This window comes from Zeugodacus cucurbitae, chromosome 2 (assembly GCF_028554725.1).
Source record: "Zeugodacus cucurbitae isolate PBARC_wt_2022May chromosome 2, idZeuCucr1.2, whole genome shotgun sequence".
NCBI lineage: Eukaryota > Metazoa > Arthropoda > Insecta > Diptera > Tephritidae > Zeugodacus > Zeugodacus cucurbitae.
Window position 1 is genome coordinate 71,430,893 of NC_071667.1, and position 24,720 is coordinate 71,455,612.

Genomic DNA, 24,720 nt, shown 5'->3' on the forward strand with positions numbered 1-24,720 from the left:
TACAGCTGATAATTGGTTATCATTTGGGTTGAATTAAAAATACTTTATGGCAACATTTGTATCCAATCCACGATCCGCAGAAATTGAGATATACTGACATATTCACCTTAGATGTCGCAATAATATGCTGATTGTTGATGAATCGGCCAGAAGGGGACGAACTTGCAAAAATTCCACCACGAAACTTTTTTGACATTTGACGTTTTGTGTTTTCTAAGATGGCGACGAAAAAAACGCGTCTTTTGTGAATGTAATCACAACAAATTAAAATTAACGCGATTAAATGTGAAAAAAATTGCATGAAAATAGTGAAAAACCATACTTAAAAAAGTGCTAAACACTTTGTGTGTGAAATAGTGTGCGAAAATTTAGTGAAAATGGCCACAAATATGTATCGGGTTGGAGGTAAAAATTTTCCATTTTCTCTTCTACGTTTTGTACCATATTCGTGTCTTTCGGCGCTGGCGCTTTTGCCGCTGTCGCCGCCGCATTTGCTGCTGCTGTTGCTGTCGTTACTGGCCGCAATTGCTGGTGCCGTTGCTGCCGCTATGGTGCACTGCGTGTGCTATGGCCTATGCTGGTATCGCAGCTATCAAAGCTATTGCCATTGCTGTCACGTCGCAGCTTATGTTTCGTCTGCGTCGTCCAAAACTGCATTTTGCACTTCTGGCTTGCACTTGTATTCTGTATATAAGATTAAATAAGAAATGTGCAAGAAAATGGTATATTAAAAGTTGTGTCAACTGTGATAAAAAGTAAATCTGACGCAGTCCCCATGAATGAGCTTAAAGTAACTGTGGATTATATATTTGAATAAGACTGCATTATTCTATATTAGTAAGCAAATAATCTGAAATAGCTTTTTTTAGCTGAAGCATCATTTTGAGGAGAACGAAAGCGGTCTAAATGAGTTAAAAGCCTGTTGTTTCAAATAAAACATTAAATTATTTTATTTTTATATTACGTATATTAAGAGTAAATTAATGTAGATCCTCTTGGCATTTGGATAGTATACATAAAAGTGATTTGCGCCGCTTGTTCAATTGCTACCGATCTTATCATTTCGTACAGTGCAACATAGATAAATAGAGAAAGTTTATTAGGTATACACATACGTTCATACTTGCGTAGATACATACAATTGTAGTAGTATATTTTACATTACTTAGTTATAGAAGAATATTAGCGAAGTTTTCAAATTCAAAAGCCATTTCAATCGTTGAAGGATGTAACATACACACAACTTCATACAAACATAAGTAGATATATACATGTGTATGTATTTAATACGACAGAAAAAGCAAAAGAACAGGTTTCCATTTCTAAACTTATACGAAGTCTTTCTCTACCAACGACTTAAATACACCAAATGAATAATTGGCTAATGTTAACAAACACTTTATTTAACATGCATATGTATGTGTTTGGTAATTACATTTATTCTGAGAGTTTTGAACTTATGTTTAATATAGATACAATGTTTTCCTTAGGATCCGTACTGTTGATCACTTTCGCCGATTGCTTAGCTTGCTGGTTAATGCCGTATTTCGATCGATGTCATTATGCCATGTGGCATCTATGCATGTGTATACGATGTTCCTACATTTGTACATACATACATACAACTATTCATTCGAGTACGTGTAGTTATAAGCACAGCAGGAAGACTAATTTATATTTCCCCACTTGTTTGGTGCCTAGTCTGTATCTGCAGCTTTTGAGAGTTGCTATTGATCGTAATACTCTTAAAGCCTATGCTATTGCGTGGACTCTGCATTTATTTAATATAAAAACAGAAAATGCTAATTAGTTTTAGTGGTGGGCAAAGCTGAAGATCGAATATGTTTATGTTTAGCAGGTGGCTTAATTAGAATATATACAGCGAACGAGCATATTTCTTGCAGACGTTACATAGTGTGGGCTTAGGGTACGATCGCGGAAGCCGAGAAATTGCGTTTCTGTTTGAAATAAAGTACTACATTATGTTTTTTTTTTTTTAATGTTCTTCAATGACTTCTTACACATGATTATTTCTTCGCCATTGTCAGCAGCAGCAAATGCGCAACGTTTATTTTTCAAAAGGTTTTTCTATTGTATTTTTTTTTAATTTACACAAATGCAGGCTTTTTAAAATAATAACATCGTAAGAGGATCGTTGTATTTAACTTTTTATACATTTATATATATATTTTGTTTTTCAGATTATGTCTATGTCGAGACAAGTTCCAATAGCCCATTTTTAATACGTCGTATAGAAGAGTTAAATAAAAATCAATCCGGCAATGTGGAAGCGAAAGTTATGTGCTTTTATAGAAGGCGCGATCTACCGAATCCACTGGTGCAACTGGCCGATAAACATCAGCGTAAGTCTTTTTACTTTACTATTTTGATATATTTTTCATCTGCGTGCAGCAAACTTATTGTTTAAATAATTTGTATTCAATAGTTACTTATGTTATTATTCGTAACTGTTATTACCATTTCATTCTCATAATAATTTCAAGTTATACGCGACTGCCTAATACGACATATGTACATACACAACGAAATCTGAATCATATTTTTTTAATCGGCACACATATTTTGTGTTAAAAGTGACTAATTTATAAAAACTCATCAAATATTTGTATAATTGATTAAAACAAATTTTATAAGATAAAAAAATAATGGAAACATGAACGCAATGTTTGCCAGTACGGGCTGGTAATGTAGATTACGCACATATGCATATCTATGTATGTATATGTAGGTTCGGTCATTCGTCATTACACAAATATGTGCATTCATATTTTGCAACCAGAAACTAGTGGTGTTATCTACGATAACCAGCGTATTACCAAGAGCGAATAACCGGCAACAGTTTTAACAACAGCAAAAACAACAAGCGGAACATATATGGCCAGCAACAGTGTTTTAAATATTCGCCTCTGTATCGATGCCTAATACACAAGACAGTCGGTCGGCCTCAGCTAACCAGCCCAGCCAAACAGTCACTCAGTCAGCCAGTCAACCAACCGAAACTACAGCGTATAGCAGAGCAACGAGTAGCGTACAAAAACAAGTGCAATAACGACAACGGTTGCAAGTAGTAGCAATAACAGCTGCAGAGGCTGTGACAGAGACCGAAACTGATGCTAAAGACGAGGGATGAGTGGACTACACCACTTGCATTTATACGTATTAATGTATCTATATACATACATAACTTCAAAAATATACGTACGTATATTTGCTCAGTCGCTGCTTCGCGTAACTCTGTCTAAACTACCCGCTCCTGGTACCTAAAAACCGTTAGGCACTAAATAGAATAATGTTCGGGAATCGGTAGGGGAAATGGTGGTCTGCGTTTGTTGGCCAAATGATGGGTGCATGTGTATGGATGTCTGTTGGCATGTTGCTGTATGAGTACATACAAACATACATGCAAATCTATAATATACCAACATTTGTACGAAATTTTGTATATATGTATCTGTATATACCTCTGGTAAATGCGTGCGTCAATATCTAGGTGTGTACTATCAGTTGGTCGGTGTTCAAATGTGGGTGGGCGTGTGTGAGTTTACGAAAATCAGGCTAAATGCTGCTGCAGCACCTTTACTCTTTGCTAAAGTTACAGGCATATGTTGAAACATAGACATGTACATTTGTATATACATACATACATACATATATATTACGTAGGTGTGCGTAACTAAATTCTGGCAACAATAACAACAAAGACTACAAAACACCGACTACATTTTGTCCACTCCAACCACCCCCAGCTCATGCGAGTGTGCGCTAACCACGCATCCATACACACCCACACCCACTTATACAGCTAGAATTTCGATGCTTCAAAGGCACATAGAATATCGCGGCATCTAATAGTATATCCAACCGATACACCACACGCTGCTGCGACATGCCGAAGTTTCGTTAAACTACAATTTCGATACGATTTGGCTTGAGGTCCACTAGACTGCATTTCATAAGCAATGCAAATTAAACATTAATAGGATGAATTACAGAAAAGAAAAATTATTAAAAACTGTTAATCGCAAATACATATTTTCGGCCGGAAATTTTGACTTAAAACTAATCAAACTTTACAATAACAGATTTGCAATGACGTATATACAGTTGTGTGTACACCATTCATGCGACTTCCTAACCTTACGACCGCAATACATGCACACGTGCATATATTTTTCTTTTCAATCGTGTGCTTGTGCAAAAACGCGTCACACAAGGCCTGCCTGCAGGTCCGCGTGTGGGGGTGGCAAATACCACAGAAGGCGTTTTGGCCGCCAACTCAGTAGTACAGTGCACAGTGCTTTATACCGGTATCTACGGTGCGTTTGCTTGTGTGTATGCGCTGCCACCCAACTCAACTCGCACCGTTACCCATTCACAGTGTGCTAACCGACAATTCCAGACATCTTTGCTGTACGAAATGCCACTCTAACTCAACCCATAATCACTTTTTCTTTCCACCCCATTCAATTTAAAGCCATTGCATCATATTGCGCTTCCTCTTTTTTCGGCTATCGTTCGTATACTCGTAGGTTCTGCTGGTGGTAATCCATTTCCGTTCTACATCTTCATTTTTGTTTGTTTGTTTATACGGTTTTTTAAAGTAATATACATTTATACATAATTTAAAGGCTAATATTATAGTATATACATATTTAACGAATCATATATCTTACAGTATATAATATATAGTAATTTTTAGTTTAAATAATTTCTAAGTTTCTCCACCCGATTTAATTTTCTGTGTTATAATTTCTGCCTTTGAACTTAAAACTTTATATATGATTGGCCCCTACTCCTTTGATAGATCCTTCTCCGAGTCTTTTCTCTCTTTGTCTTGTATTCTTAAATGCTATCCGGCAAATGTTATGATTTTATAATTTAAAGCCGCAAATCTGCTGTTAAAAATTGTAAATTTGTGTAATTTGGTTTAATAATGAAGACAATTTCAACTTTTCTAATTCATCTTCGTATATAAAGGGTTTTTCAATAAGAGCGCAAAAAAAAAACGGTTTGGGATATCAATGAAATTATTTATTCCTGTGAAAGTACATTCGATGCCATTATGTACCAGACGCTGAGGCCAATTTTCGACGGTTTTCAAGCATAAATCGGCCGATACTGCTACAATTTCACGTTCGATATGCGTACGAAGTTCATCAATCGTCGCTGGCTTGTTGGCATAGACCATAGACTTGACGTAGCCCCACAAGAAATAGTCTAACAGCGTCAAATCGCACGACCGAAGCGGAATTAACGGGGCCATTTCGTGAGATAACACGTTTACCAAACTTCGTCTTCAATAAATCGATTGTTACATTAGATGTGTGGCTTGTGGGGCCGTCCTGTTGGAACCACATATCCTATTCGGACCAAAAATATTCGAATATCTTTGATCGGTAGCGATTCACCTTCACAGTGACGTGCCGGTCTTGATCATCACGGAAGAAGTACGGCCCAATGACACCGCCAGCCTATAAACCGCACAGAACCGTAATTTTTTCGGGATGCAATGGTGACTCATAGAGTACGTGTGGATTGCTGCCTGACCAATAACGCATATTCTGCTTATTGACGAAGGCATTCAGCCAGAAATGAACTTCATCGCTAAGTAGGACGTGACCTTTTAGGCAGGGACAGATAACCGCTGTGACGCTCTTACAATTGAGGCCACTGACTCCGAATTTCGGTAGTAATTTCGACTCGTTGTTGGATACCTTTCCATGATGAAATGCCAAACTTTACTGAAGAGAAATGTCAGAAGAGCGGCCTACTTTTGTAGCGTCCCTTTTGAAAAACCCTTTATACATAATATATGTATATGTAATGAAAATGAGTTACTTAGTTGAAAATGTTGCTTCCAAATTTCACCTTAACCAAAAATTCGTACTTTTGTGTAGGAAAAATTGTAATTAATGAAAAGAAAAAAAAATAAATTTAAAAATTAAATTATAAGAAGTAGTATAAAGCAAGATATTTTCGTAGCAATTTAAATAATTTTTGTAAATAAAGTAAAAATTAGAGCGGAATTTTACATCAGCTTCAAACTGTAGGGAACTGTAAAAGTACAAAGTTATATCAATACTTCTGTTGGCAACTAAAATAACAAAATAATTATTATATTTCTAAAATTTTTTCATGTAATTACCTCTTGTAAACTATAATAATAATTTTTTTTTTATAATTTCACTATAATTATTATTATTTTTCAATTTTCATTGTATACAAGTAGTTAAAATTAAACTAATTTACACAATAGTACGTATGTATATATAATATATACTCTATTTACCTTGCACATAAAATCTTTTATGAAATTCTCACTAAATCCGAATACTTATCCTCATCGAACATAGTGGCGACCGCTGAAGATTCCCCACTGGCTACGAAGCTGAAGAAAACATGGCTTAGAACACCAGTAGGCGAAGAGCAAGCCGCACAAGCAGTATTAGATCCTTCGATAGGTACCGATTAAATTCAATCACTCAACATCATAGTAGTGTATCATATAGAATTTTTAACAAAACTATCCAACTACTATTTAAAATGAATTGAAATACATTATGTTTGTATGTATGTACTATATTTTTTAAGTTTCGTAGTTGAAATTGTGGTTCTTTGTACAATTAGATAAAAATTAGAGTCTCACAAATTGGCATCTTTTCGATATGCTGTTGTAGCTGTGGTATGTTCTTTTCGGTTAAGTCTTGATTTTTCATATACGTACATAAGTATGTTTGTATGCACTTCTTCTACTGATTGGTTAAACTACAATTATGTTTAAATGAAATGTATGAAATTTACTATTATCAACATTTTTTTCTTGTGTATATAGAAAACCCGATATGAATGTATGTTTGTGCGTTGCTAGTTAGCTAAACTGTTGGTGTGAACACTACGTATTAACCGCTTTTCTCCACTTTAACTTTATCATTATAGCTGCGTTAGATGAGGGGCTCAATAGTCCTATACACCATGGGCCCGGTGGTGGTGGTGGGGCATCCTCGGAAAAAGGTGAATCACTTACGGCCAAACAACGCTATCAGATCAAACATCGTGAATTGTTCTTGTCACGCCAAGTCGAGGCACTGCCTGCCACACAGATACGTGGCAAATGTTCGGTTACATTACTGAACGAGACGGAGTCCCTGCAAAGCTATCTCAGTAAAGACGTGAGTCGTAAATTTCGCATCGTACGCTAGCTACTATGTACTTTCTTAGACTTCTAGACATTAATTAGTTCATGATTTCCTTTATCAATGTAGTATATTGAAACGTTGAAATGATTTAAATCTCTTCCCTTTGCATGCTATATGCAAATACAGGATACATTCTTCTACTGCTTGGTTTTCGATCCTAACCAGAAGACGCTACTCGCTGACAAAGGCGAAATTCGTGTTGGTAGTCGCTATCAGAGCGAAATTCCAGCGAAACTAAAAGATGTTGCGAGTGATGAGCGTAAATTAGAGGATCTCGAAACATTGGTGTGGACGCCACAGCATAGCCTAAACGATCGTAAAATCGATCAGTTTTTGGTGGTGTCGCGTTCGATAGGGACATTCGCACGCGCACTAGACTGTAGCAGTTCGGTGAAGCAGCCGTCATTGCACATGTCGGCCGCAGCAGCCAGTCGTGACATAACACTGGTATGTATATAACAAAAGGATTTTCTACTAGGTTTTCTTGGTAGATTTAATATTTCATTTTAATTCCTCTTTTGCTAGTTTCATGCCATGGATACGCTGCATAAGCACAAATACTCTGTTGAAGAGGCAATGTGTTCGTTAGTTCCTTCCACTGGGCCAGTACTCTGCCGCGACGAAATTGAAGATTGGAGTGCCTCCGAGGCGAATTTATTCGAAGAGGCTTTGGATAAATATGGCAAAGATTTTAATGACATTCGACAGGATTTTGTAAGTATTTGCATGGCTGATATTCTTTAATATTAACTCGATATATATTGATGTGTTTTCTCTTCATGCGTTTATTTACAGCTTCCTTGGAAAACTCTTAAACAGATAATTGAATACTATTACATGTGGAAGACAACCGATCGTTATGTGCAACAGAAACGCGTGAAGGCTGTAGAGGCGGAGCTGAAGCTAAAGCAAGTGTACGTTCCGCAATATAATCAAGTGAATAAGAGCGGCAGTGGCAGTGTCTCAATAAAAGGAGGTGCCAATATATATAACGGTACAACAAATGGTGGTGCGGATCTTTCCAACAATGGCAAACCATGTGAATCTTGCTCAACTGTTAAATCCTCACAGGTATAACGCTTGTTAATACATATTTAATGCTGAATCATAAGTAAAATAACTGTAATTTATTATTAGTGGTATCCATGGACTAATAGTGGTCACGGCGCCTGTCGTCTCTGTCAAAACTGTTGGGACTATTGGAAAAAGTACGGTGGTTTGAGAAATGCCGGTAAACACGAAGTGGATCATGAGCCCAAAAAGAAAGCGGCTCCAGTCGTCGTTGAAGTGATTGATACCGAGAAAGTGAGCGATTTGTCCAATCGCCAAATGCACAAGTAAGCGTTCTATTAAAATTAGTTTTTTTATAATATTTAATTTGATCTTTTTCTTTTAGATGCCCTATGGTTAATTGTGATAAAGAATTCAAATTGAAAACTCATTTAGCGCGTCACTTCGATCAGGCGCACGGCATCGCTCTTATGTCGGGCTCACCACGCCCCATTATGAAAACTCGCACCGCCTTTTATCTGCACACGAACGCAATGACGCGTCTGGCACGCGTGCTTTGTCGAAATTACATAAAACCCAAGAAGGCCGCGCGTCAAACATCATTCGCGATTAATACGCAGCTGGTGAAGCAAGAATGTGAGTTTCCCCTTCTAAGCTCTCAAATTTATTATTTTTTATGCTAATTAACATTTTCTGTTTTTGACCACAGTTACAAATCGAATAAATGACAAAACCGCCGCCGATATAAAGAAAATTTTACTGATGAAGAGGAAAAAGCGCGAACGCGGCAGCGTTACGAAAATTGCAAATCGTTTGGGCTGCCCTGGCGTTGGACCGCATGAATGGTTAGTGTTGACACCAAAGGATAAAATACCAAAACCCGATGTGGTCTCATTTCCCAAACCGCCAAAGGCACCCGATGGCAGTTTATTGTACGATCGCGTGCCCAACAAGGTTTTAGAACTCGACAAAGATCTAACCATTATCCCAGCTCCAGCGCCGGCAGTTGCAACTCCAATAGCTGTTGCAGTATTACCTGCGGCAGTACCTGCAATTTCGCCTGCGTCCGTGCCAGTAACAAAGGCGGCAACAATCAATGCGGGATCACCAGCACCTAAAGCGGCCGCAGAGCGCTCAAGAGCTCAAGTCAAAGATTTGCCGCCAGTTGCTGGTGCACCGAATAGTGGCGGTGGTTCTGCAGCAGCGCGACGTACTGATTGTTGGCGCAAGCGTGGTCGCGATCGGAACGAGGAAGCTGCGGATGGTAATGAGTGTGAGTTGTGTAACGAAAAATTACACATTCATGACGGTCCACACATACATCTGTGCATGGGATTAATCTATTTTTACATTCTATTATTCTAGGGATGCTCTATCCTGTATATCCGCCAACTAAGCGTCCGAATAAGGATCCCATGCCTTCGCATCGTCCAAGCAATGAGCAATTTGCAGCTATGATGGCTGCGGCTGGTCATACCTTAACGAGACATCATGTAATGAATTTATATATATATAACTTGAATTTTGTGTTGATTTTAAAGTTTCTCCTTTTCTTCTGTTTTGTAGCTAAACGGCAAACCGAAACTAGCACAAATGGGACGCACTGGTAATGGGCGTAAGCAGGTTATAAGTTGGGTAGACGCACCAGATGATTATTATTTTAGAGCCACTGATGGCAGCAAGTAAGTGTAGCTGGAATTAAACTCATTAATAATCAATAATTGCAATATGTATTATCATGATTTTTCACAGAAAATGGCGCAAAACACTTTCACCTGCCGATCTTCGACGAGTTGCACGCAAACCTTGGCGAGAACTACCAATCAAAGCACAACAAATTGCCCAGATGGCACATGTTGTAACGACACCAGCTGTGACGGTGAGCAGACAAATCGAACCGCAAGTTGTAATACTCGACTGACCGTCGTCGGTGGCAGCAATAAAAACAAGCACAACAACAACTGGTGTAGCAACAACAACCGAAGTAACAACTACTGAAACAGCCACAACCGTAACAACGTCATTAAGCCGCAATGAGAAATTTCTGCAGCAGCAGCAGCAGCATCAGCAGCAACAAATACAAAAACAACAGCTACAACTACAACCACAAAGCAAAACTACACCACCACAACGTACCCCACCTCCTTTTCCATACACAATGGATGCGTTGCTGAATTAAATATTTGTGTGATTTAAGCTTCTTCAAAACAAACATGGACCCCCTATGCTATATACATATATATGGTATATTGAACTATGTGCGTGTGTGAAAAGGTAGAACGGAACGGCTAGCGTGTAGCTTATGCACCAATTTACGCTTGCGTAGATTGTGTTGGTGATAGCATGTGTATATAAAGAGAAAGCAAATGAAAATGTTCGACGATTAATGATAAGGCGAAAATGGTCTGATTGGTGAGAAAGTAGTAGAAACAACGGCGACAAGAAAGATATGGACAACGATACAAGTTACATACATATTTACAACATTAATAGTGTGTAATTAAAACTATAAAATGAAAATGCAAAAACATATATATATACATAGAAAATTATCACATAAGCTAAATCATCACAACATATATACATACATACTTACGCATGGCATGCATGTATCGAATATATGTTGAAACGTTACATATGTCTATACAGAATGTGGCTAAATCTCAGTATGAAATTAAATCCGTAACTACACTACAGTTGTAGCTTTAAAATTATTTATAAACCAAATTTTGTTCATAAATCTAGTATTTCTCACAAATTAATTTTGGTCGCATTTGTTGATTCTGATGACTTGAAATCGTTTCTACCAATATTCGCATTGCCTATGTTGTCATTTGCCTTCTCACATTTTTTTTTTATTTTGCGTTAAATAGTCTGTCTTCTTAAACGTATGCCTTTGATTTACAACTGCTTTTAGTTTAAGTATTTTATTTTGCATGAAGCGTAAATGCCTTCACAATTTCTATTTCACTCATTCTGCATAGTTCGATAAGTGTTCAATGTTCATTTCATGCTATAGGACTTACTGTATAATTGCAATGTGAAACTACAAGTGTCACGGAATGCTTCATGTGTTTTTCAATTCAAACAAGTTTTGACAAAAATAAGAAGAAATGGTAAACAATTTCCACTACTATAACTTTGTCATAGATATATGTACCACATTCGTCAATTATGAAAGCAAACAAAAAAATATTTTAATTTAATTTCATATAAATATTTGTGCATTCATCATTACTAATAATATTTCGCGTAAAATGTGTGTCGAGTAAATTTTCTAAACAACTTGCTTGTTAACGTGTCTTGTGGTCCACACACACACACAGTGCTTTTATAATTCAATTGATCGCAATATTTTTTTTTTATAGACGCTCAATTTCAAATCTTCAAACAAGTTCTTAAGCTCTAAATGTTGTATTACGTAGCAGGCAAGCAAACACATACATATTTAAATATGTTCTTTCAACTTCAATGTTTTATTTTGTTTTGGTCATGCAATATTTGACGTTTACATAAACATTTGACTTTTCGCTTTATTTTTAATTTCAACCGAATTTGCTCTTGAAATGTGATTTTTGTGTTGTTAAAAGCGCTAGACTGAATGAAGTTAATTTACATACATACATACATAGATGTAACACAGTAATACACAGAGCCAAACATACCTAAAAATAACCTATTTAGTACACTCTCATCACACAATCTAACTATTCAATGCGATTGACCGAAAATACGTACTGTAAGGCGATTTGACCGATTCAATCTACTGCTAAACCAGAGGCGGTTAAATGCCTTAAGCCTCAAAATTGTTAATTACACTTTTTGAAAGCAAAAAAAAAAAAAAGAAAAGAAAAAACAAAATTAAATTTAAAATGTTGAAAATTATAGCAAGTAATCGCATAAAAAACAAATCCAAACATAACACATGAATCTAAAATACGAAGCAGCGTAAAGTACTGTTTAGGAAAAAAATATATATTTTTTCTTTCCACACGTTATCTGAGACGGTTGAGGTGTTTTTGTTTGCTTATGCTTCAACACGAAATTCATATTTGCAAAAAGCTTATGTAGGAAGGTGTATTTCAAAGAGCGGCTTGCAAATTTCATTTAGAATTTTATACAAGAAAAATAAAAAATAATATGAATATGAAATAATGAAAACAAAAATCTAAAACATAAAATACATATATACATATTTATGTAGTCGTATTTGTAATTCGTAGTTTACATATATATGCATAATATATGTGTAAATATATATATATATATATACATATATTTTACTATAAAAATTTACTTTACAATAAAATTAACAAGAACAGTTGATGTGGCGCAAATGTTGCGCTAGGGAATGATGTCAAGTAAAGCCGAAAAAAATTTTAGTGTAGTTCGAAACTTAAAGTAATACATAATTCTAAGTGTAAGCATTTTTTAATGAATTAATTAACGGTTTAATTATTATAATATTAATAATAAAAGTAATAATATATATATATTATGTATTTAAGCGTGTAAAAAATTTAATTGATTTATTGGAAAACTGCAGAGAAACCCCCAATAAATTGTAATTTTAGGACGGTGCATACAGCAATAGGAATACATTTGAGATCGTGCTGAAAAATCAACGCCACTGTAGTGTATATCCAAGTAAAGAGAATGGTGTACACAAATAGGTTTGAATTTATTCATTATGTTTTTCCACATTTTTTAACAAATTTTAGTTTGTTCGCTCTTAATATCCAAAAAGAAAGGAACACATACCCAATTAATTAAAACTCAATTCAATTAATGAAAAGCGACAGTCGGATTTACAAACCTGGCACTAATAACGCATTAATCGAGTCAAGAAAAAGTTGTATTCAACAAAATTTTCCGGAATGTTTTATGCTGATACTTCCAAGAATTCTCAATAAAAAAATGTTTCTTTAAAAATTTCATGCTGATATGAAAATTAGATGATCAACGGAATGCAATGCGTACTTTACATAGAGGATCGTACGATTAATGGTCAACAACCTAGAAATTAACATTTCAAAACTGTCGTTCAATTAATTTAGTGCAAAGTGTTTTGTAGTAAGTTGCATTTTGCCAGCCAAATAGATCACGTATGACTTCAATAACGGGCAGTGCAATATCTTATCAGAATTATTTTGGTAGTTAGTTGCTCTTTTTTGCTTACCACGCTATTCTGCAACATTAATAAATAAAACACATAAATTTATAGTTTTTGTTTGTCTTCTTCTGATGGGCGATTTGTTTTGTGCCACATTGCCGACACATATTTATGTATGTAAATATACACAATATTACACTTACAATAGACTGCAAAAAACATCCCACTTAGAACTACAACACTCGCTGTTGATTAAAAACTACAACATAATTAATTACATTGTAATGCAATAATATAGGAATATATGTATGTATGTTTTTGGTATGTATTTATTCCTTTACTGAAAAACTCAAACATTCTAACAAACAGCCATAAAACTGCAGACTAAATTATTATGCAAATATGTATGTATGTAAGCATGCTCTCGAATTGGCCCACATGAAGCGATTACTAAAACTAAATAAGCTAAGTGGAAATGATGAAACAAAAAAATTATTGAACTACCCATAAACAAGTTTAAAAGTAAAAATGAATATGATTTAAAAAAACGAAAGATAATTGCAAAAGGACGTCAAATAAATCATATATATAAAATATAGACACAACTTTAATTAATTTACTTCGCCGCATACAAACATACATGTACATATTTTTACTGAAGTTTTCCAAATAAATTGTAAGAAGTGAAAGTTTTCCTAAAAAATATTGTAGCTTTATTAACTTGATTCATACAATTTAAAACAATTAATTCTTACGTTATTAGTTTTGAACAATTTATGCCTACGAGTATTGCATATAGAAATAGATGTTGTTAAAAAAGGAAGGAAAAATATATTACAAAATGCATACTATTTATTCACGATATTCGCCAATGCAAAGTGACGCATTTGTGCCGCCGAAACCAAAGGAATTCTTTAATGCAATGCGCTGCACCTCAGTGTTATTACACCATTGCTCTGATTTATTTTGCACTATAGGCACTTTGATGTCTTCATCCAAGTGCTCGATGTTAATAGAAGGCGGAAGTTTGTTTTCCGCACATGCCTGCACAACAAAGACAGTCTCTAGATTTCCTGATGCACCAAGCAAATGTCCATGAGCACCCTTTGTTGATGACACACGCACTTGTGCTGCATGTTCACCGAAAACTCTTTCTATAGCGTGCGCTTCTATGCGATCACCTGTTGGGGTGGATGTGGCATGTGCATTTACATAGGTTATATCAGTGGGCAGAATTTTTGCATCCGTTATAGCACGTTGCATGGCTAAAGTAGCACCGGTACCATCTTCACTTGGCGATGTAATATGGTGAGCATCACCGGACAAACCGTAACCCAACAGTTCAGCTAATATTGGTGCACCGCGCTTTCGTGCGTGTTCCAATTCTTCGAGTACGAGTATAGCTGCACCTTCACCCATCACAAAACCATCACGCTTTTTATCAAATGGACGAGATGATGTCGTAGGCGTATCATTGTGTGTCGTACTAAGTGCACGTAAACGACAAAATCCAGCTATAGCAAGTGGATCGATGCAGGATTCACCGCTACCTGCCAATATTATATCGGCATCTCCGTTACGTATGAATCGTAATGCATCACCAATTGCATGTGCGCCTGTAGCGCAAGCTGTGGATACCGAGTGATTTGGACCATGCAAACCATATCGCATACTTATATGACCACAAGCCATATTGGGTAGAAGGCGAGGTACAAAAAATGGACTCACACGATTATAACCACGTTGCAGTTGTTGCCAAGCACCATACACTTCGGTCAGATCAAACATACCCATGCCAACGCATACACCAAAGCGTTCACGTTGTTCCGCTGTTAATTCCTTAGGTTGTAGTTTAGCACTATACAGCGCCTCTTCAGAAGCAATTATTGCGAATTGTGTTGCTGTGCTCATTATTTTTAAATCGCTTTTACTGAAATACTTTTCAGTTGGCAACTGATCTCGCAGCACTTGCGCCGCCACCTGACATGGTAAACCTTTAAACTGATCACTGAGCTTCGAGATAGCAGATTCTCCAGCTAAGAGACGTAACCAAGCTTCCGGCACATTATTCGCTAAAGGGCTAACAGCACCAGTGCCTGTTATCACAACTCGTCTACGGGATGGTTCTTTGTTTACAGTGGAGAAAAAACGGTGTTCCCCAGGAAGCCGTAAACTTATTATTCTCCGTGCAACATCACTAGTTCTGCTCATCTTTATAAAATATTATTATTTTCGAATTGTTTCTCCTTGAACTGTTATCAAAAATATATGTACTTTATCGTTACGCCATAATAGCCGGTAAATATTCATTGTCGAACAGCTGGACGCAAGTCAGGAATTCCCAAGCGGTTTAAATATGCTAATAAACTTTAGCCAGTGGCTCTCAAAATATTACTAATTTGGACAATGGAATAATAAAAAAATGTTTTACATTTAATTGAATGATTGTGTATATTAAAATTTAATATAAGGATCATTAACAAAATAAATTACAGTTTAACAATATATATACTTATTAAAATTTAATAAATTGTCTTTGTAACAATTTAGAAGCCAAGGCAAACTTCATATTTAGCATGTTCTTGTCAGCTGTTCGCTCTGTAGCCATTTGACATTTCATTTTTATTCAATGCTGATTGTGTAAACGCATTTTTTATAAATTGCAATTTGCATTTTCCTGAATTTCATTGAAAGGATTTCACAATTAACCACAAAGTGACATTATTCCAATATGTATACCGTGTTACGTCGAAGTGGGCTAATAAAAAGCGTGAAACAAAGTCAATACATCAGCAATCGAAATGCCGGTTATATAGTCTTGTGAGCAAAAAAAAAATAATATATTTTTGTTTAACAATAATTTTAACATGTTTGTTTAATTTAAAACAGAGTTCCGGAGATCGGCGAAGATACGCATGCTGCTGACAGTGTATTGAAACCGGATGGTTTACCAGCATTTAATGATATAACTATTGAAAATTGTTTGGGAGCTATAGGACAGCAAGCTGGATTGGTGGAGAAAACTGTGAAAAACATTGAAAATGATATTCAGGAGAATAAAATAAATGTTAACGATCTTCGCGGCATCTTCGAGGAATTGGATAAAGTAGCTGGACCACTGGACACCACGTGGGGTATAGCTAAAGCACTTTATCTAGGCAATAGTACACTGATCCCTACTAAATCATATATGAACATACATGAACGTGCACGTATTGCACGCGCTTCCAAATACAATAGTAAAGTATTATATGATGCACTCTCCCAACAAGCAGACAATGCACAAGACGAAGAGGCGCGCTTGTTACAGCGTTTTGTATTGGAGGGCAAATTAAATGGTCTCACACATACAGAAGACAAACGTGAGACCCTCAGAGATATTCTAGTACAGCTAGGTAAAGAACGTGCTAGCTTCAAAAATAAAGTGAACATGGCGGTACATACCTTCGGACATACAATAAAGGATTACAACCTTGTTCGTGATTTTCCTGCGACACTATTGGAAGCAATATCTAAGGATTCTAGCACGCCAACACAAGGACCATGGAAGATAACGTTACAACCACAAATTGTGGAGGGATTTTTGAAATACTGCCCAGACCGTATGCAACGTTGGAACGTGTGGCAAGCTAATGTGCGTAAAGCGTCTGGCCAACAAGAGCGTAGTCTTGAAAATAGTACGCATGTGGAGGGTATAAGGTCACTTAGGAAACGCCAGGCAAACTTGTTAGGTTGGTGTTGGTGTTAAAAAACATGCATGTACATCAATTGGTTTATATAAATTTATGTTTTATATTATCTTTTTAGGCTATCCAAACTACGCAGCCATGTCGATGCAGACTAAGATGATTAAAAATGTAGACAATTTAAAACAGGTATTCGCGAATTTGTTGAAGTTTGCCGGCCCTGCACAGTCAACAGAAATTGAACAGTTGCAAAATTTTGCAATTGAAAGCGGATTTCAGAATAAATTGGATGTATACGACATCGCCTACTGGCAGCGCAAACATCTAATAGCGAACCATCAGTTGAATGAGGAACAGCTACGTGAATATTTCCCACTTCCAAACGTATTCACCGGACTGTTTAAATTAAGTGAGAATTTGTTCAATATTCGTATTGTGGAACGGAAAAATGTTGAGGTTTGGCAACCAGCCGTAAAATACTATGATGTATTCGATAATAGTGCCGGTGGCGGTGTATCACCAATTGCTGGCTTCTACATCGATTGTTACTCGAAGGAGAATAAGTTCGGTAAAAATAATGGATGGATGGTGAGCATACGTAATCGAAATCCATCCGCTCAATTGACGCCTTTGTGCGCGTTAATCTTCAACTTTACGGAACCGCTACAAGGCGCGCCACATCTACTGAATTTTGACGATTTAAATATGGTATTCAAGACATTCGGTTCAGCCTTGCAACATCTACTTACGAAAGCGCCATACACAGACCTTGCCGGTCTATCCAACATTGAATGGGATGCCTCGCAAGTGGCGGGAAATGTGATGTGCAATTTCCTTGATAACCCAGCCATTTTGAAGCAACTTTCTAAACACTACACAAGTAATGAGCCCATATCGGATGACGTGCTGCAAAAAATACATCTGCTAAAGACCAGTCTGGCCGGGTACAATTTGTGTCAAGAGCTATACTTAGCAGATTTGGACATTGAATTACATCAGTCCGATGCATTTTGGCTTGACGTGGTGAAAAAGCTGTGGCCTGTCTATCAGTGTATGCCGCTCGACAAAAAAGACGCGCACCCTTGTTCTATGACCGAAATATTCTCCGGAGACTGGGGTGCTGCACAATTCAGTCATCTATATTCGAAAGTGATCGCCGCAGACATTAGTTCCGAATTTGCAGACAAGTCGGAAACAGAGCTATCGACGGCGGGTCAACGCTTTAAGGAAACTTTCTTAGCGCTAGGTGGTTCTGTGCCTACATCAGAAGTATTTCGTCGTTTCCGCGGTCGCGACCCGTCAGTGGAAGCGCTGCTGAAGTCTTTAAATATACTTAACAAAACACAAACTACTGGCGAGTTATAGGTGACACTTTACACAGAATAAGCTATGTGACACAATATCACTTCTACTACATACATACATACATATATTTATATGCATATGTCTGTATGTATGTATATATTTTCTTTTTTAATTGTCTGCGCAATCGGATTGTTGTTAATTTTTATTAATAATCGCACATATACACATAAAAATACCAGTTCATAACATGATAATTTCTGGGGTTTACAAAAGCAAATGGGAAAAAATGTGCTGCGTGAAAAAGAGTTGAATATCTTTAATGCCATTTGTTGCACTCTCCCATTACAGATAAAGTAACAATATACAAATAAAAGAAATGTTGGTAAAGTTATGTTTGTGTTCACTGTGATGAAAAAATATACGAATAAAAATAAAAAACAAAACGCCTGAAACATTTTAATATTATTAATGTTCTAAATTCGATACAACAGATAAAATGCGTTGAAATTTCAGGTTTTCATAACTATATCAGACTAAAAAGAGTAGTTTTATAGCAATTTTTAGCTGAAAAAAAAAATTTAATTTTCTACCCAAACATATATTCTACTTAGTTTTTAAATTAAAATCAAAAATTGGATTTCATAGGTAGAGGCGAGTGTATATTTATATTCGTACGAAGTAGGTACTTTAGCTGAGTTAAGGGAGAATATAATACAAATATTAGCTTTTGGTAAAAAATCGTGAATTTCAATACGAAATTTATCACGCCCTATAGCGCAGCAGTCGTGACATTGAATTAATGTAAAGGGAGTAGTAATATTTTTAATAACTCAAATGCGACGGACTTAAAGCACGATCTCACAATTGGACATACATACATATGTGTCTGCTGATTAAGCGCGTGTAGTTCATATGCGAAACGGTTATTATTATTTTTAGCACTGATGCAATAGTTATTGGTTGCGAAAATGTTTAAAAATTATACCAACTCTTTATCTTTTGTACATTATTACCATAAATTACCTCGTAACGGTCCCTGCAACCAGCAGAAACCATCATATAATTTACAAACGAATCAGTTTGTCTGCTTTGGTATATATTTTCCTACATACTGTTTTATTACGAATTGGCGTTGATCCCTCTTATCGGTTTATAACTTTAATAACAGAAATAATGGTCAATCACTCAATTGAATGCGAGGGTCTTATAAAAAACAATAGTATGTACAATACGCAGCTGACAATGAGTCACAAACCGCAAGCACATAATGCTTGGTTCTTCAATTTTTTTTTTTTTTTTGTTTTAATAAAATGTGTTTTACTAATCAGTATTTTGTAGTCAATTTAATCGCAGTACTTGGCAGCTTTAGCAATAAAAATAGCGTAATAAAAACAGTTGGCGTCCGCTTTGCAAATACACTTGAAAAAACCTGTGTTTGTGTGTGTGTGTGTTTATTTAACCATGAATTTCTATTTTTTTTTTGTTTTAATTCAATAATACTACATTTTAATTTTTAATAGTAATAATAATAATAATAATAATAATAATAATTGTTTTCGATTTTAACATGTAACATATGTGTTTTTTCTTAGCTTGCAATTTGCATTTATTTACATAAAAAGGAAAGAAAACATTTACATTACAAACTAAGCAATATAATACGAGTAGGAAGTTAAGTAGAGTAGAGTGTGTAACGTTGTTGTTTAGCATAGCGAATATTACATGCAAAGGTTGGTTCTCTGCTGTATATTCTTATATATTTACATACTATATACATAAGTATGTATGTATGTATGTTGGTCTGGCTCGTATTTATGACGGTATGTGGTGGCCGGCCGTCGATATATCGCATTTTGTTCACGGCAATAAACTGCAAAATACCAGCAGCAATTCGAAGATATTTACTTAAACTAATAAACAGCGTTACTATTGTTTATTGTACGGTATTATTTAATTATTTGCCTTCGATTGCGTGTATATATGTATGCATATACATATACAAGCGCATAATAATTCAGATTCTGTACGCAGTTTTGTGTTCGTTTTGCCAATATTTTCAAACGCTTTCACGTTCATATTAACTCATACAAAAATGCTGATTTCTTTGTTTTTGGTTTTAATTTCCATTATATTTTCTTAACTTTTTTTTAATGATTGTTTTACGTAAAACGACATTACTTTCACTTTTTCTAATTGGTTTTTAGTGTATTTAGTATTTCATTCAGCGATATTGTGTGTTTTCATTTTATTTATTGTAAAATTATTCGTTTGAGTGCATTTTCGTCTTTCTATATTTTACTAAGTATTTATGTATGTGGATATATTTTTGTTAGGATTTGCTGTACTTTTAGTTTAATATTATATAATTTAACTTTCGCAATTAAATTTGTAAATTTTCAAATATTATATTATATTAGTGGGTTTCACTGTTTAGCTTTTGGTAAAAATTGTTTTATTACATTTAGAATATGTCAGGACATTTCGACCAGTCTTGATCTTGCTTGTGCTGCCAATAGGTTTCATTGAAAACATGAACCAAATTATCGCTGCCCTCCTCTTTTTCACGTCTAAACCATAACGGTTCATATGGCTGATATGGACGACCTTCGTTTGCAGAAGCTTCTGCTTCTGATTCGCGTTCCCGCCGCTTTCTGCGCTGCTTCTCCTCCAGTCGCAGTTTCTCACGATTACTCTCATCCCATTTGCCGTCTTCCATCAAGCGCTGATCGGGACGTAGGCGTGAGTCGGTAGGTGCCACCCCCTCTTCGGGTTCATTCAATTGGGCTGCCAACGTGGTGAAGTTATAGAATTTATCACTATCTGGTGCCGGTGGTCGACGTGTCCACACCGTTTTGTAACCATTGGTTTGGTAGACTGGACTATCAGCTGAACCGGAAGTTGAAAGCACTGGCGCAATCTCGATAGACGAGTCCCAAGTGCCACGCAACACCCATTTCACATCCTTATTTCGATCCATAATCACACCCTTTACGCGACGCTGTTGCTCGCGTGAAAAGTATGAATATGCAATGTACTTGAGATGACATGTAAGACCTGATGCTGTATTGAGTCCTCTGATTTCCATGTCGCCATGTTGATCGACCCACAATTTTCCAACGATAATATTATTAATAGTCGTCGTTACCTTACGCCATGTGTATTTATGTCCAGTTGCGGGAAAATTTACGTATGCGTTTCCAAGCGGAATGACCTGAAAGATCATATCAATTTTGTGCATTTTTATTGGAAACTAATTGAAATTAAATACATAACGTGAGTTTAGTGCCCTATGATAAATGTTAATGCAGTGATTTTATTTACACTGGTACATTTGAGAATGGAACTGGGAATTTGGAATTTTTTTGGCTAAAATAATTCGGTTCTACAATTCTAGATTTTAATAAAATTAGTAAATAAATAAACCTTTAAATTTACGTTTTATTCTTTAGGTGTAAGCAATTCAAAAGTCTCCTGGAATATTATAATATATCTACAGGTTCATATTGAGTATGCACACATAAGTATATGTTTGTATATCTAAAGCTTGCAATTTATTTAAATTGCGTGTCATAAATGACATCGTTATTTAATTAAAGCTACTTCGCAAACAGTCAATATACATATGTATGTGCACACGTATAGGTGTATTTATTGTATCAGAGACAGCGAATGGGCGAAATTATTGCTAGGTCGTAATAAAGCAAAATATGAATAGGTGGAAATATATTATTTAATGCCAATTTTTTTTTAAATTGACTTACCTGTAAATATTTTCCGCGAAATTTGCTTGTCATGGTGAATTCCTGCCAGCAGGTCCATTCGCGTCCCTCACAATGTAAAGCCGCCATTGGTGGATGATGTGACACCTGTTCAGCCAGGGCACGCCATCCAAGGTCATCCATGCGATCACATTCATAAGTCTCACCTAAAAGTGGATTGAAAGGTTTGCCAGTTCGATTTGCTGTTGTTGCATAGCTAGTAATGGTGAATGCCGCCACATAAGCTAACTGTTCACACTCATCTGTACAACGTGCAGCTGCATCTAACAAATTTGCATATTCATAATCTTCCGTAAGTCGTTGCAGCATTGACAGAGGCTCATTGAAATTTACTGGCATAGGAATTTTCGAGAGCTCTTTGCCGATGCAATTTTTCATTACAGACCATAGGTTAAGTGGATAATTTGGTTTTTCTGGAACGCGTGTACGTCGTTGCCGATTTGTTTTGGATAGTTGTGCGACCTTTTGTTGATTTTGTTGATTTCCATTATTGCGTTTTGAATTACTTTGTTCAGGTATGGTGGTGCTATTTGTTTTGCTTATAACAACCACTTGCTGAGGCTCGGATTCTGTTGGTTTAAGTTCTTCATTTTCGGAAGAGCTGCTATGGTGTGTTTGTTCCTCTGAGTTAGAGCGCGTCTTTTGTAGTTTCATAACAAATGATCCATCTTTCACATCCTCATTTTTATGATTACCACTATTTGAAGGCAATGTCATTACAAATCCACCAGATTCAGTCGGTGAATTTTCTCCGAATACGCCGTTGTTCTCTTCTGCGTCAAAAAATTCGTTTTCGTCGTCAGATGTAACTGCATTTGGTGAGTTAGCACTTTCATTGGCTATTGCTAGCGGTTTACTGTGTTGCGCGGCGGTGTGTGCGGCTTGTTCGAGGCGAGTTTGCTGTTTGGCTAACATCTCAACCATTTCTTCCAGCCGTTGTCGTTGTTCTCGTTCGTGCTCAACCATTTTCGACCACTTATGGCCTTGCGACTCAGCACTGCGTAGGTAATCGTTACATGCATTTATCATTGCATTGCATGTTATACGAAAAAGCGTAGCTCGCTCATTAACAATCTTTGTGCGACTGGCAAGTGACTCTTCGTCATTCGATTCTAACTCACTTAGTGCTCTCTGTAAAGCAACACCATGTTTAGTGATTAAATCGTAACAGGTGCGCAAGCTCTCCAGACGACCTGTTAGCTCCGCCATTACTGTGTTGATTTCTTGACTGGGTACAACATGTGACGTCTCAACTTCCTCCTCCTCCTCCGTTTCCATGGTACGTATGGCTTTTGCCTTGGCTAACTCCAAAGCTGTAACCCAAGATTGTCGTTCTACCTCATTGGCAGCTTTTATATGAAATGTTTGTGTACCACCGTTTGAGATAACAAAAGTGCACGAATCCACTGTGTGTATAAGAGCACCGTGAAGCGATATAGTACCGCGACATGTGTGATTCATTTCAGCTTGGCTGCGATAATAACTCAGTACACCTCTTGATAGGACAAACCAACGTCGTTGATAACCCTTAATGTAGTTGGTCCATTTCATTAGCCAACCTTTCATTTCCGGATCTTTACTTCCTGCGACACTCCGTTCAGGGGTCGGTTTATTAAGCATGTCCGACATTATATCAGCTGAGGATGTATTAACCTTTCCCAGTTTTACAGCTACTCCTTGAACCTTAATTTTCTTTCTATATGGCAAGTTTTTAATTGAACAAATACCGTTCCCACCGCCGCCAGCACCACCACCACAACACAACCAACAAACAACCAGTGTATAAAGTTCGTCACACAATCAATTGTACACACAGTGTAAAATTAAGAAAATCAAGAAAAGCAGTAAGAAAGAAAAAAGTAATTAGCACATCATTTAACGCCACGTATTATAGAACTTTTTCAACGTTTTCACACAATGAACTTAAATTACCCCGTTCCCGTTGTTAATTTATTTACTCGCTTATTGCATTACAACTTCGCGATCAGCGTTTATACGCTACAAAATTGCACAAATTTTCAACTTTTCTATGCAAAATTGAAAAAACCTTACGAAAGGAACAGACGAAAACGAGAATTTGTCAAATATTGACGTAGAACTGGTGCGAGTCAGTGATGCCTTTAATCGGCCAAAATCAGTGTTGCCAACGAAATTATTGTTATATGACTTAAACGTGTGAAATAATTAAATACATATTTTTGTTTTTTTTTGTATAATAGTTTGTAATATATAAAAAATATTAAAATAATATTCAAAACTAAGTTTTAAGAAACAATTATATTCATTTAAAAAATAATTTAAAAAATTATTTAACATTATGCAAAAATACAAGAAAACTTCTATATTTTGCTGATAGACAAAATTATCTACGCAGATTGCTGCTACAATAACAAGTCTAGGAAATAGAAAACACAGTAATTGTTTAAACTTAAAAGAAATGTTCTCTAATATCCATTAATCATGTTACTGAGTTGAGAATTCTTAGACGGATATACATATGTAAATGCGGCTCTTTCCGATTTCCTTCGCACTTCCGTTGAACTGTAATACGTTGCGTCTGGTCCCATGGAAACTGATGATGGCTTTCCATTTCCGCTTAAATTAAGCGA

At 36.2% G+C, this 24,720-nt stretch overlaps 4 protein-coding genes across 7 annotated transcripts; 2 read left to right on the forward strand and 2 right to left on the reverse strand.

The window, feature by feature from the left end:
• The first annotated feature begins 100 nt into the window (after positions 1–100).
• LOC105209175 (metastasis-associated protein MTA1) lies at positions 101–10,295 on the forward strand. Of its 3 annotated transcripts, none has more exons than XM_029038300.2 (13): positions 101–405; positions 2,202–2,363; positions 6,375–6,482; positions 6,958–7,190; positions 7,344–7,664; positions 7,743–7,931; positions 8,013–8,288; positions 8,355–8,554; positions 8,614–8,864; positions 8,938–9,501; positions 9,594–9,721; positions 9,795–9,910; positions 9,981–10,295. In XM_029038300.2, exons 1-13 carry the CDS (start codon positions 378–380, stop codon positions 10,147–10,149), a joined length of 2,745 nt encoding a protein of 914 aa, XP_028894133.1. In that variant the 5' UTR covers positions 101–377; the 3' UTR covers positions 10,150–10,295. The 3 variants fall into 3 exon arrangements, with proteins under 3 accessions (XP_028894133.1, XP_028894134.1, XP_011177747.1); XM_011179445.3 differs by having other exon boundaries at positions 109–405; positions 8,938–9,492; XM_029038301.2 differs by lacking the exon at positions 6,375–6,482 and having other exon boundaries at positions 106–405.
• Positions 10,296–13,901: 3,606 nt separating this feature from the next.
• On the reverse strand, positions 13,902–15,736 carry LOC105209174 (3-oxoacyl-[acyl-carrier-protein] synthase, mitochondrial). Its single transcript, XM_011179444.3, has one exon. It carries the CDS (start codon positions 15,550–15,552, stop codon positions 14,194–14,196), a length of 1,359 nt encoding a protein of 452 aa, XP_011177746.1. The 5' UTR covers positions 15,553–15,736; the 3' UTR covers positions 13,902–14,193.
• A 188-nt stretch (positions 15,737–15,924) lies between these two features.
• Positions 15,925–18,784, forward strand: LOC105209173 (uncharacterized). Its single transcript, XM_011179443.3, has 3 exons — positions 15,925–16,161; positions 16,231–17,072; positions 17,149–18,784. The coding sequence occupies exons 1-3, from the start codon at positions 16,073–16,075 to the stop codon at positions 18,390–18,392; spliced, it is 2,175 nt and encodes a 724-aa protein (XP_011177745.1). The 5' UTR covers positions 15,925–16,072; the 3' UTR covers positions 18,393–18,784.
• Positions 18,785–19,766: 982 nt separating this feature from the next.
• Positions 19,767–24,203, reverse strand: Osbp_1 (oxysterol-binding protein 1). Of its 2 annotated transcripts, XM_011179442.3 has the most exons (3): positions 24,044–24,203; positions 22,094–23,807; positions 19,767–21,543 (listed from the first exon to the last, which is right to left on the reverse strand). In XM_011179442.3, the coding sequence occupies exons 2-3, from the start codon at positions 23,738–23,740 to the stop codon at positions 20,794–20,796; spliced, it is 2,397 nt and encodes a 798-aa protein (XP_011177744.1). In that variant the 5' UTR covers positions 23,741–23,807; positions 24,044–24,203; the 3' UTR covers positions 19,767–20,793. The 2 variants fall into 2 exon arrangements, with proteins under 2 accessions (XP_011177744.1, XP_011177742.1); XM_011179440.3 differs by having other exon boundaries at positions 22,094–24,201.
• Positions 24,204–24,720: the final 517 nt, after the last annotated feature.

What these genes read in the sequence shown, in the direction of transcription:
- LOC105209175 (XM_029038300.2), top strand. Translation starts at nt 378, where the DNA reads ATGGCCACAAATATGTATCGGGTTGGAG. An exon ending in TCCAATCGCCAAATGCACAA is followed by an intron (nt 8,555 to 8,613) that starts GTAAGCGTTCTA and finishes TTTTTCTTTTAG; the next exon opens with ATGCCCTATGGTTAATTGTG. An exon ending in ATACCTTAACGAGACATCAT is followed by an intron (nt 9,722 to 9,794) that starts GTAATGAATTTA and finishes TCTGTTTTGTAG; the next exon opens with CTAAACGGCAAACCGAAACT.
- LOC105209174 (XM_011179444.3), bottom strand. Translation starts at nt 15,552, where the DNA reads ATGAGCAGAACTAGTGATGTTGCACGGAGAATAATAAGTTTACGGCTT.
- LOC105209173 (XM_011179443.3), top strand. Translation starts at nt 16,073, where the DNA reads ATGTATACCGTGTTACGTCGAAGTGGGCTAATAAAAAGCGTGAAACAA. An exon ending in AATGCCGGTTATATAGTCTT is followed by an intron (nt 16,162 to 16,230) that starts GTGAGCAAAAAA and finishes AATTTAAAACAG; the next exon opens with AGTTCCGGAGATCGGCGAAG. An exon ending in ACGCCAGGCAAACTTGTTAG is followed by an intron (nt 17,073 to 17,148) that starts GTTGGTGTTGGT and finishes TTATCTTTTTAG; the next exon opens with GCTATCCAAACTACGCAGCC.
- Osbp_1 (XM_011179442.3), bottom strand. Translation starts at nt 23,740, where the DNA reads ATGTCGGACATGCTTAATAAACCGACCCCTGAACGGAGTGTCGCAGGA. An exon ending in TTCGCGGAAAATATTTACAG is followed by an intron (nt 21,544 to 22,093) that starts GTAAGTCAATTT and finishes ATGATCTTTCAG; the next exon opens with GTCATTCCGCTTGGAAACGC.